Here is a 12490-nt window from a genome sequence, read left to right on the forward strand (position 1 = left end):
GAAAGGGCAGATTTGGGGACTGTATACTGCTGACAGGTGCCTCTAATTTAAAGGGCTTAAAAACAAACAAAAAACAGTCCATTAAGTTCTTATAAATATCTTTATTAGCTTGCAGCCAACACCAGTCCTACTTAGAGTAGCCCCCTTGGCAATGATAGACATGGGTTCCACAGGGTCATTGATTTCTGATTACAGGTAGGTAGGTAGCTGTGTTGGTCTGCCGTAGTCGAAACAAAATAAAAAATTTCCTTCCAGTAGCACCTTAGAGACCAACTAAGTTTGTTATTGGTATGAGCTTTCGTGTGCATGCACACTTCTTCAGATACCTTCTTATACTTCTAATCTGAAGAAATGCATAATAAGTGATAAGAACGAAAAACAATCAGAGGTGTTGACGGAAGTCCAAAAAATATTGTATAAGAAGAGAAGTTCTGTTGTATGAATGTTAATTAATATGTTAAAAACTAATAAAGATGCTTTTTAAAAAAAGGATTTACTCCTGAGCCTTTTCTTCTCCTGAAGATATCCGACAAGGTAGTGGAGATTTAGGACCAGAGTTCTCTTTCTCCTACATGTATGGGCACGCTTCCCAGCTTGATGAGCACCATCTGCCTATAAATCAGGATGAATGCTCAACAAATAAATAACCTGGGACAGCGGCAGAAGAAGCCTCTCAGGCGCCTGGGGCGATGCGCCCAGGGACAGAGCGATCTGCCCATAAGGGTGGGGTGAGAGTGGGGTCTCGGAACAGGTCTCAGTGTTTCAATTTCTGGGAATGGAGTTGAGCGATGACCTAACCTGGGGAGAAAACAGTAAAGACCTGATGAAGAGAGCACAGCAGAGGTTATATTTTTGAGAATCCTCCGGAAAAACAATCTCTCAAAGGACCTGCTGATGGCATTTTACCATTGTACTGTGGAGAGTGTATTAACTTATGGTCGGTGTGTGTGGTTTGGGAGCTGCACGGTCAGGGGAAAAACAATGCTGTCCAGGGTTGTAAAGATTGCGGAGAGAATAATTGGGTGCACTCTTCCCACCTTGGATCAAATCTATGCTTCCAGGTGCCATAAGAAAGCTGCAGAGATAGTGCAGGATTGTGCACGGAGCCTGCGTGCGCCCAAGCCACCATGTCTTTCCCAGGAGAGATGCGTGGCTCAGGTGCGCTGCCCACCATTTTGTCACCCCCATCAGTGGGGACACCCAGGGTGAGTCTCTGGCAGAGCTGTGCACAAAAAGTCTCTTAAGTTCAAAGAGAGAGAGAGTGAGAGAAGGTGTGGGAGGGAGAGAGCTTAACTTAACATTTGCTAGAGCTTGAAATCAGATATTCTGCTCCTAGGGTTAGGGATGGGTGAATCTGCAGGGCATAGTCCAACCACCATATAAGGTAAAAAGGTAAAGGTAAAAGGTAAAGGACCCCTGGACGGTTAAGTCCAGCCAAAGGCGACTACGGGGCTGCAGCGCTCATCTCGCTTTCAGGCTGAGGGAGCCGGCGTTTGTCCACAGACAGCTTTCCGGGTCATGTGGCCAGCAAGACTAAACCAATTCTGGCTCAACTGGACACCATGACGGAAACCAGAGCACACAGAAATGCCGTTTACCTTCCTTCCGCAGTGGTACCTATTTATTTACTTGCGCTGGTGTGCTTTTGAACTGCTAGGTTGGCAGGAGCAGGGACTGAGCAACGGGAGCTCACCTTGTTGCGGGGATTCAAACCGCCAACCTTCTGATCGTCAAGCCCTAGAGGCTCAGTGGCTTAGACCACAGCGCCGCCTGCATCCATATAATAGGGTTTCCCAACATCCAGAATTTCCTGGACATAGCCGGGATCCGGCCGTCGGAAACAGTGTCACGTCCGGGGAAACCCCATGTTAGAAGTGTAGAATTTGGTGGATTTTCTTCAAAGATTTTGCAAAAAAAAAAAAAAAAAAAAGCTCAACCACTTTTGGGTCTGGATTTTCACTTTTTGAAACCTACTATGTAAGCTTTCTGCTAGCAAATCAAGATGAATGCTGAATAAACAGGTCATCTGTGGGAGCCCCTATATTTTATATTGCATTACATTAAGGGTAGGGTCGTGGCTCAGTGGTGGAGCATCTGCCTTGCACACAGAAGGTTCCAGGTTCAATCCCTGGCGTCTCCAGGCAGGGATGGGAGAGACACGCTGCCTGAAACCCTGGAGAAATGCTGCCAGTCAGTGTAGACAATGCTGAGCTGGATGGATCAGTAGTCCAGCTCAGTCTGAGGCGGCTTCCTGTGTTCATATGTTCATGCTGATGTATTCATGCTGCTTGTTGACACCAGGCCCCCAAAAGAGCGTACCAGGAAGAAGAAACAAATATTTATTCTCCAACATTTCTCTAATTAAAATAGGAACGCTTAATAATAATAATAATAATAATAATAATAATAATAATAATAATATATTATTTATACCCCTGGAAAAAATATCTGGCTGGGTTAACAAGCCACTCATGGGCGGCTCCCAACAGAATATTAAAAACAAAATAAAACCGCAAACATTAAAAACTTCCCTAAACAAGGTTGCCTTCAGATGTCTTCTAAAAGTCAGATAGTTCTTTATCTCCTTGACATCTGATGGGAGGGCACCACCACCGAGAAGGCCCTCTGCCTGGTTCCCTGTAGCTCCACTTCTCACAGTGAGGGAACCACCAGAAGGCCCTCGGAGCTGGACCTCAGTGTCTGGGCGGAACGATGCGGGTGGAGACACTCCTTCAGGTATACTGGAAAAAGCAGGATATTCCGGCATCAAATCAGAAACCAGGACAGCTTCTGTAAATCTGGGATTGTCCCGGGAAAATAGGGACCCTTGGAAGGTCTGGACAAATAGGTAACAAATAGTCAAACCAATCCAAAACTAGCCATTGCCCTTGATGATTTAATTTCAGAAAGACAGGCTTGCTCCTGAATCAGGCTCACTGCTATGCTGGACAGAGTGCAGCAATTTTCCAATGAGTCTCCCTGTGCAGAGAATCTGGTTGTTAGTTACTCAAGCGTAGGATAAGGGCCACATGCATACAAACCCACATTTCACAAAAATAACTTCACTGTTCTTTAAGGGAGGGGCGGAATAATAGCTGAGCTGCCTCCGCCCACTAGGTTGTTTCGGTTTTTAAAAGGTCTTTTTGCTTTCTGGTTATTTGCAAGATCCTTTCGCTTACAATCATAGAATTGTAGAGTTGAAAGGAACCACGAGAGTCATCTAGTCTAACCCTCTGCAATGCAGGAATGTTTTGCCTCATCTTTTGCTTGAACACACAACTCTTAGATTATGAATCTTGTGTGTTACCGACTGAGCTACCCACAGGGCTTCTTGCTCTTGACATATTTTAATCGCTGACCTCTGAAGCCGAAACTAGTCTTCTATGTTTATCCAAGCGGTTGCCGTGTCAGCGCTAACCTGTTGATCTGGGAGGGAAGCGTTTTGTAGAAAACAGAGTGGAAAAATCACGTGACTTCTGAGAACTCAGGCCCATTGTCTAACAGAAGGCAATTTACAGTTGGCGAAAGGAAATCTTTTTGGCAGATATCTCTGGCAACCTCCCAGTTTCAGAAAGCTTAAGAAGTTAACCGTGTCAAAGTTGCCTCTGAGCAAGGAAGGAGGAGGGAGTCATTTTGAATTGGAAGCTGAACCTATTAAATTTGCGTCTCCTGAAACAGTATGCGAACCAAAACATAGCCATCGTATGCATACCCTCCAACATTTCTCCGATGAAAATAGGGACACCCTATTCAATGATGATGATGATAATATTAATAATAATAATTTCCTTTTTTATACCCCGCCAGTAGGGCCAGAATCGGTGTAATATGCTCAAACCTTCTTGCCCCATGAGGAAGCTGGCTGCCGAATTCTGCACCAGTTGACGCTTCCTAACCACCTTCAGAGATAGCCCAATGTATAACACGTTGCAGTAATCTATCCTAGAGGGTACCAGAGCATAGGCAGAAGTTTTCGAGCAGAATTCAAAGTATTGCTGCTGACCTTTAAAGCCCTAAAGGTCGGTAGACTCTGTAGAAGGTGTGTCTCCACCCCCATCATTCAACCCAGACACTGAGGTCCAGCTCTGAGGGCCTTCTGGCGGTTCCCTCACTGCGAGAAGTGAGGTTACAGGGAACCAGGCAGAGGGCCTTCTCGGTGGTGGTGCCCGCCCTGTGGAACACCCTCCCACCAGATGTCAAGGAAATAAGCAACTATCTAATTTTTAGAAGACATCTGGAGGCAGCCCTGCTTAGGGAAGCTTCTAATGTTTTGTGTTTTATTGTGCTTTTAATATTCTGTTGGGAGCTGCTCCCAGATGGGTGGGGTTGAAATAATGAAGAAGAAGAAGAAGAAGAAGAAGAAGAAGAAGAAGAAGAAGAAGAAGAAGAAGAAGAAGAAGAAGAAGAAGAGGAAGTTAGGCTTTCCCTGTCCAGGTAGGGGCACAGCTGGGTTACCAGCCAAAGCTGATGGAAGGCACTCTGTACCACTGAGGTCACTTGAGCCTCAAGCAACAGCAGCGAATCCAGATGTTACCTCCAAGATACATACCTGCTCCTTCAGAGGGAGTGCAACCCTATCATTATAGACCTAACAGTATATCTGGCCCTGGTGCCTCGAAGCTTCAAAATCCTGCCAGTCCAGCAGGCTGACAACATCTCACTCGCCCCTTCTGGTTTCATGCCACTTTAAGCAATCATGGTCTCAGGAGTGTGTGCAGGAGCCAGGCCCTGTGACCAGTAGGACTTGCAGGACTGGGGCCTTCCTAAGTTTGTTCTGAAGAGTCAAGGCATGGCCGCACAGGTGAGGCCAACTGGTAACTCACAGCACCCGGTGGCAAGAGCCGGGAAGGGATATAAGGTCAGCATTTCCCTTCGGCTCTTTGCCACAGCAACACGTTTCCTGCCTTGCTGTGTTTGGCTCCTTGACCCCTTGCTTCTTGATCCTCGGACCCTTGACTTTGTGACTCCTTGCTTCTTGATCCTCGGACCCTTGGCTTTTGGACTCCTAGCTTCTGGACCTCCGTTTCTGCTCCCACCCCGCCATCTTGCCCCCGGTCCTGACGTCCCCAGCCGGGACTTCGGTTGCCCATGAACCGGACCGTGACACATGGCTTCTTCCCCAAAGATTCCTGGAAGTGTAGTCCATTAAGGGAGTGCTGAGAGTTGTTTGGAAAGACCCCTGTTCCCTTCCCAGAGTGGTTAGGAATCAATCCCTCTTCCCAGGGAATGCGTGGAATTGTAGCTTGGATATGGGGCCTCCCTATAACTCTTAGCACCCTTAAGAAACTATGGCTCCCATAATTCTTGGGGGGGGGGTACTATGACTCTGAATGTGGCCTAAATGTGGTTTCAGCACACCATAGATATTGGCAGTTTTGTTTGCAACAGCTTTCCTCCATTGGTCTGTGGTCCTTCTCATGAGCATCTGCTTGGTCACTGTGAGACCGGGATGGGGAACCAGATGGACCCTGAATTCTTCTTCATAGGTGCCACACATGGTTTGAAGATATTTCTTGCTGCGCTAGCATTAAATCAAAACATTGTGGTTAGATTTAGTTGGTAGTCACATCCATAACTTCAATTAAATGAGGAAATGCACTTGCAAGAGTCCTGAGAAACTGTTGCTACAACTCTTTTTCACTTCAACTTTTTGCGTGTTTTCTTTTACATGCATACAGAATAAAGTGTCAATAATCCAGAGTCTGTCTCAAATCCTCTTCACACCGTTGACATCCCCGGCATGGATCTCTTCGGGAAGATCTTGCCAGGGGTCAGAGGAATCGTCTGTGATGCGTCTTCCACCCAGATTCAGGCACTTTTAGACCTCATGTTGGAAGGAGGAGTCATATCCAAGGAATACTACCAGACGTTGCTCCATGAAAGGGACAGAGAGGATCTAGCAAGGAAGATTTCGTTGACCTTGGTGGAAAAATCAGCCATGCAATTGAGCCAACAAGGTGCAGCATCAGCTAGAAGCATGAGTAGTAAGTTTGCTTTTTCTTCCTTTATCATACACTTGCTCGACATTTTCAGTGCAGAAATTCTGCCGTCCATCCGTTCTCAGTTCTGTGAGTGATGGGATGGACTATGTGTCTTACTTATCAATGGACAGTCCTCTATTCCAAAGGCATTTCTGAGCAAAGGATCCTTTTATTTTAGGGGCTACCCAGTCCAATAAAGGAAAATGACCAAATACTTAACAGGCCGTCACATGGATGATGGAGCAAGCTTGTTTTCGGCTGCTCCACAGGGTAGGACTCTGCAGGAATTGCATTTCCTGGCATGTAGGACACTTGAATGAGTCCTTTCTGAATACTCTCTTGCACAATGTAACTTCATCTGCAAGTATTTGGTTCTTTGCTTGCAACTCTCTGAGTTCAGCAAAGCCAAACAGGATCTATTGTCTTGATACACCTGTATAGGATATTTCACAGAAACTCTGATGTCCTGAAACAGTTGCATCAACCATTCACAATCCATGAGTGAAAATGACAGAGCATTGAGTTCTGCTTCACAGGAACTTGGGCTTACTGTCGTCTGCTTTTTGCACAGCCAGTCAAACAGACAGTGGTTGTCCAGAAGTGCTGGTACCATCCATGGTGTCACTTCCAAAACTTGAAATCTGCAAAGATTTCAAGATTTCTGACTTGTGAACCTCAGTCTGTAGTGCAAAGTCCCCTTCAAATAGTGGGCTATGCGCTTCAGAGCTTTCCAGTCCTGAACAGTAGGATTGTTGGCATGTTTGCACCAATGGATTCAAATGACAAGAAAGGGGATTGCAGAAAAAAACATTAGGAAGAAGTTCCTGGTGATAAAAGCCATTTGACAGTGGAATGTGGATTCCTTCGGAAGCTGGTGGACTGTCCTCCATTGAAGGTTTTTAAACAGAGGTTGGATGGCCATCTGCCCAGGATTATTTCATTGTGAGTCTTGCATTGCAATGAGTCATAATAGGGGTTCTATGATCCTAAGAGAGAGCAGGGACTTTGAGGTTGCACATCAATGTTTAGCACCTGGAGAGCAAATGCAGAAGGCAATAGGGGCGGGTGAATCTATCAATTTCCTTCAGTTTCTCCTTTTTTCCAATCCTAAATTCAGTTCCCTCCATTTCTGCATCAGGTTACAATTTACTGATTTTTAAAGTTCTCTTGGAAATTCATCAACGGATCCCTCCTGATCCACACAAGTCTGCGTTCAGATTTCGCCTACACCGCCCACATTTTTGCAAAGCAATCTTCTCTCGCTTTTCACAAATAGATGCGTTTTGTACGCATTTTACCTGAGCATCACGTGCATTTCCTTTGAGCTTGTTTGGTACTGCGGCATTTGGAGAAGTCCGGATGCCGGGGGACTGGCTGTGTTTTGGTTCCTGTATTGTTTCAGAAAGCGAAGATGAGGGGCAGTTTGCCTTCGGATCCAAACTGAATCAGATCACTTCCCCATCCCTTGCAGGCACGGCCCCTTTAGCCAGCAGTGATCTGGGCACAGAGTTGGGTGCTGCAGGGACCTCAGATATGAAACCACATCTGGTTCAGGGCTCAGAGCTGGCTGCAGAAGATGGGAAGATGTTGTGCCTGAGGCAGCTGAGCTATAACTCCCAGAGGAAGCTCCTAGACCAGGGGTCAGCAAACCTTTTCAGCAGGGGGCCGGTCCACTGTCCCTCAGACCTTGTGGGGGGCCGGACTATATTGGGGGGAATGAACAAATTCCTATGCCCCACAAATAACCCAGAGATGCATTTTAAATAAAAGGACACATTCTATTCATGTAAAAACACCAGGCAGGCCCCACAATTAACCCAGAGATGCATTTTAAATAAAAGGACACATTCTACTCATGTAAAAACACGCTGATTCCCAGACCGTCTGCAGGCTGGATTGAGAAGGCGATTTGGCCGGATCCAGCCCCCGGGCCTTAGTTTGCCCACCCATGTCCTAGACCACCTTCTTCTTTGGCGATCCATCGTAGCCGAGTAAGATTGTCTTCCATAAACATGGTTTTAACAATGAGTCCGTAAGGACTGGGGAGGTCAATTCTGGGCCCACACATCATTCCACAGTGGGGACATTAGGACCTCAATGGCCAGAGCCTGGAGAATACGATTCATGGAGGAGAGGGCTATTGGTGGCTACTAGTCATAATGGCTATGCTTCAGCTCCACAGTTGCATGCAGCAATGCTTCTGAATACCTGTACAGTGGTACCTCGGGTTAAGAACTTAATTTGTTCTGGAGGTCTGTTCTTAACCTGAAACTGTTCTTAACCTGAAGCACCACTTTAGCTAATGGGGCTTCCCGCTGCCACTGCGCCGCTGCTGCACAATTTCTGTTCTCATCCTGAAGCAAAGTTCTTAACCCATGGTAATATTTCTGGGTTAGCGGAGTCTGTAACCTGAAGTGTATGTAACCTGAAGCGTATGTAACCTGAGGTACCACTGTAATAATAATAATAATAATAATAATAATAATAATAATAATTTATTCATACCCCGCCCATCTGGCTGGGTTTCCCTAGCTACTCTGGTGGCTCCCAAACGAGTGTTAAAAACAATACCGCATTAAATATTAAAAACTTCCCTAAACAGGGCTGCCTTCAGATGTCTTTTAAAGATAAAATAGCTGCTTATTTCCACAGGGCGGGCGCCACTTTCAAGAAACCACAAGAGGGGAGGGTGTGCTCAGCTCAGCTCCTTCTTGCCAGTTTTCTAGAAGAGACATCTGGTTGGCCGCTGTGAGAACAGGATGCTGGCGGGATAAAAATAAAAATAATGTTCTGAGTTTGGGTGTTAATCTGGGTGCCAGACCCCTCTCATCTCTGGAACCAGGTAGTGTTAGAAATGAATCAAAGCTTCTCATTCTTGGACTAGCCAGGATAGCCTGAGGGTGATTGGCAGGATGATGATGATGATGATGATAATTTATACCCTGGCCGAGACCAGGCTCAGGGCAGCTAACACCAAATATATAATACCTTAAAAACACAAAATCAAACGATTAGTTTAAAATACAATTCGAATCACATTTAAAATCAAAATAAAATTAAGTGGGAACCCGCGAATGATAACTGTAGGGGTAGGGAATTAAAGGTTCACCAGGCCCGGCCACTCGCGCTGGTCCCATATGGGCCGACAGAAAGAGTCATGGAGACCACTTGCATACAGGGTCCCTTAGAAATTATGGGCCGTTAAGGACGACTAAGGGGCATGATTCAAGACTGCAAATGGGTAGGGGCCCCCTCCCTCAAGAAATAAAGCCAGAGTTTAGAATAGGGAATTTTAGAGGGGTTAATGTGACTTAGAAGTGAAGCAGCAAGCTGGAGAGAGAGTTGAGTTTCTGGGGCAATGTTTGATTTCTGCTTTGATTCAAAGCCTGTGGCTTTGGGAGAAACAAAACCGTATTGCGGTGTTCAGAATGCTATGGAAACCCTCCATCGTAGGCTCAGGTTGCAAATAGATGTGTAAATAAGCCAAATATCCTAAAGACATCACAGGCTCCGCTGTGCCTCATTCCCAAATGGAAACGCGAACCCTGGCGGGCAGGTGTGGGAGATTCCCTGGTCCTGAATGAGATAACTGTGCCCCTAAAGGAACAAGTGCGCAACCTGGGAGTCATTTTGGACTCACAGGTGTCCATGGAGGTGCAGGTTAATTCTGCTTCCAAGGTGGCTGTCTACCAGCTCCATCTGGTATGCAAGCTGAGACCCTACCTGCTTGCGCACTGTCTCGCCAGAGTGGTGCATGCTCTGGTTATCCCCTGCTTTGACTACTGCAATGCATTCTATGTGGGGCTACCTTTGACTCGGAAACTACAACTAATCCAGAATGCAGCAGCCAGACTAGTGATTGGGAGCTGCCACCAGGACCATATAACACCAATCCTGAAAGACCTACATTGGCTCCCAGTACATTTCCGAGCACAATTCAAAGTGTTGGTGCTGAGCTTGAAAGCCCTAAACTGCCTTGGCCCAGTATACCTGAAGGAGCGCTCCACCCCTATCATTCAGCCTGGACACTGAGGTCCAGCTCCAAGGGCCTTCTGGCGGTTCCCTCCCTGCGAGAAGTGAGGTTACAAAGAACCAGGCAGAGGGCACCCGCTTTGTAGAAAGCCCTCCCATCAGAAGGAGATAAAGAACTTTCTGACTTTTAGAAGACATCTGAAGGCAGCCCTGTTTAAGGAAGTTTTTAATGTTTGATGTATTAGGTGTTTGAGTTTGCTGGAAGCTGCCCAGAGTGACTGGGGAAAACCAGTCAGATGGGTGGTACATAAAGAATAATAATAATAATAATTATTATTATTATTATTATTATTATTATTATTATTATTACATCACTTGGAGGTAGGGGTGGTATGCAGCAATAATAATTAGTCATTCTGTTGGAGTTAATGTGGGAGTGTAGCGCAGGCTTCCTGAACACAGCATGGCAAGATAAATTTGGATCACAAGCAACAAAATAGGACCGAAAGTGAAAATAAAGCACCCTCCTGCCTACTTTCACTTCTGCTCTCATGAGCTGCATGTTGCATGGACGGGGAACAGAAGGTCTCATGTGGTGGTCTCTTTTTGTTCCTGGGGTGGGACTGAGGCTGAGGTTTTGTGTGCTGTCTTGACATCCGAGGGGGGAGAGCGGAGCAGAGGGCTCTCCCAGTGTCCGGTAAGTTTCTAGCTTTGCAAGGTCTCCTTGCAGGAAGGACTGTGGGTTTGTTTATTTCTTTTGCAGCGAGGCAGATTAGGAAACTAAATGGGGCTGCCTTCAAAGTTGTGCAACAGGTGGCATATTTAATGTGTGCAGCAGGGAGGAGGATGCTTCCTGCTCTTGACCGGTGGTGCCAGAATAAAAGGGGATTTCCTATTTTGTCCCCTTTCCGGGATTTCCCCAGTATTGTGATGGCCAGTCCCAAACTCCCCACTTCTGGGTTGTGCAGAGAGAGAGAGAGGGGGAGAGAGGGAGGGAGAGGGATCAGAGAGATCACTTTAATTAGTTCCTCTTCTGTTACACGACTGAGCTGCTTCTTGAGCATCTCAGTTGTAAAACCTGCACCTTGCAGATTTTCGGAATGGGACCATTTGACAGTCAGCTTCTCCAAGGTCAGTTTTCTTCCTCTTTCTCATCCTCTCCACATGGCCTCCTTTCTCGAGAGCATCACCTCCTTTTCTCCTCCTGTTCCCTGCTTTGCCTGCTGGAAAATCTTTGGGTGCAACGCAGTGCTTCCCATGGTTTGTTTCTCGTTGCCTCCTCTGGGAAAGTCTATTTGAGCCACAGCAGATCCAAACAGCTGTTACTTTGCTTTCTTGTCCTCACCCGGGAAATTGCTCTCTTTATTTGCACCCGGGGGGTTTTTGCCCTCAGAGGCACGGTTGCCTTATTATGTGGTTTTCTAGATTTGTCTTTGTTTCGGGCCTCCAGGCAGAGGCTCAGTACTGTGGTCCTGTTGCTCAGATACTGCAAACGAGGCATTGGCAACTGGGTGGGGTTCTTTTGGTAAGCTCGTTGGCAAGACCTGCGCCAGCCTTTGGGAGCTTGGCATGATGCCAACAGTGGGACTCACACACATGCACCCTCCGGCCAGGTCAGGACTTGGTCTGATCTCAGCAGCTGTGAGCGCCACTTGTTTCCTCTGCTGCCACCACTAGGGGCAGCATCACTCTGTGCCCTCCATTGGGGCCCCAGACATATTTCAACTATAGATGGGTAGCAGCGTTCTTGACTGCTCTGCTTGCATCCAGAGACCCAGTGGGGGGATGAAGGGCGCCACAAATGAGTCAAGCTGGTGAAGGGGCTCCCGTGCCCCTCCCCCAGACCCTTGACCTGGCTGACTTGCTGGTGCCAGGCCTACTTATCAGGTTCACCCTGGGGAAAAGGGTTAAATCCAGTACAGTATAACAGAAGGAAGGGAAATACAGGAGGGCGTTTTCATGCCAACGGCGTTGTGCAAACACTGTGTAAATCTTGCACGGGTGGAGGGAGTGCTGGTTGCCGAATGAGCATCCATCTGGAAGGCTCCCTGCTGCTTTTCAGGTGTCTCTGATATGTTCTTCTCAGAGTAGGGTGAGGATCAAGATGACTTAGAGCTCAGCTCCCTCCCCTCAAATTTCTGGCTCCATGCTTATCCCCTTCACCTATGGGAACCCTCAGTTCCTGTTTCCCAAAGGTTGTGAGTAGGGATATGATTTGGCTAAATATATGGGGAGTCAGAGGGATGCGGGTGGCGCTGTGGGTTAAACCACAGAGCCTAGGACTTGCCGATCAGAAGGTCAGCGGTTCGAATCCCTGCGACGGGGTGAGCTCCTGTTGCTTGGTCCCTGCTCTTGCCAACCTAGCAGTTCAAAAGCATGTCAAAGTGCAAGTAGATAAATAGGTACCACTCCAGCAGGAAGGTAAACAGCATTTCCGTGCGCTGCTCTGGTTCGCCACATGCTGGCCACATGACCTGGAAGCTGTACGCCGGCTCCCTCAGCCAGTAAAGAGAGATGAGCGCAGCAACCCCAGAGTT

General features: G+C 47.0%; 1 protein-coding gene across 3 annotated transcripts in view; it reads left to right on the forward strand.

Annotated features, from left to right (window-relative positions):
* The first annotated feature begins 5577 nt into the window (after positions 1-5577).
* CIITA (class II major histocompatibility complex transactivator) overlaps positions 5578-12490 on the forward strand; it is a 48293-nt gene continuing 41380 nt past the window's right edge. The window contains exon 1 of one of the 3 annotated variants that reach the window (XM_081889088.1): positions 5578-5984. In XM_081889088.1, the coding sequence (XP_081745214.1) occupies positions 5741-5984 (244 nt within the window). In that variant the 5' untranslated portion in view covers positions 5578-5740. Of the gene's footprint in view, positions 5985-10395; positions 10651-10933; positions 11085-12490 lie in introns of those variants that run through there. The other 2 variants (XM_081889090.1, XM_081889089.1) reach the window with 2 other exon arrangements.

This window comes from Podarcis melisellensis (genome assembly GCF_964234715.1).
Source record: "Podarcis melisellensis genome assembly, chromosome: 14".
In the NCBI taxonomy this organism is placed as follows: Eukaryota; Metazoa; Chordata; class Lepidosauria; order Squamata; family Lacertidae; genus Podarcis; species Podarcis melisellensis.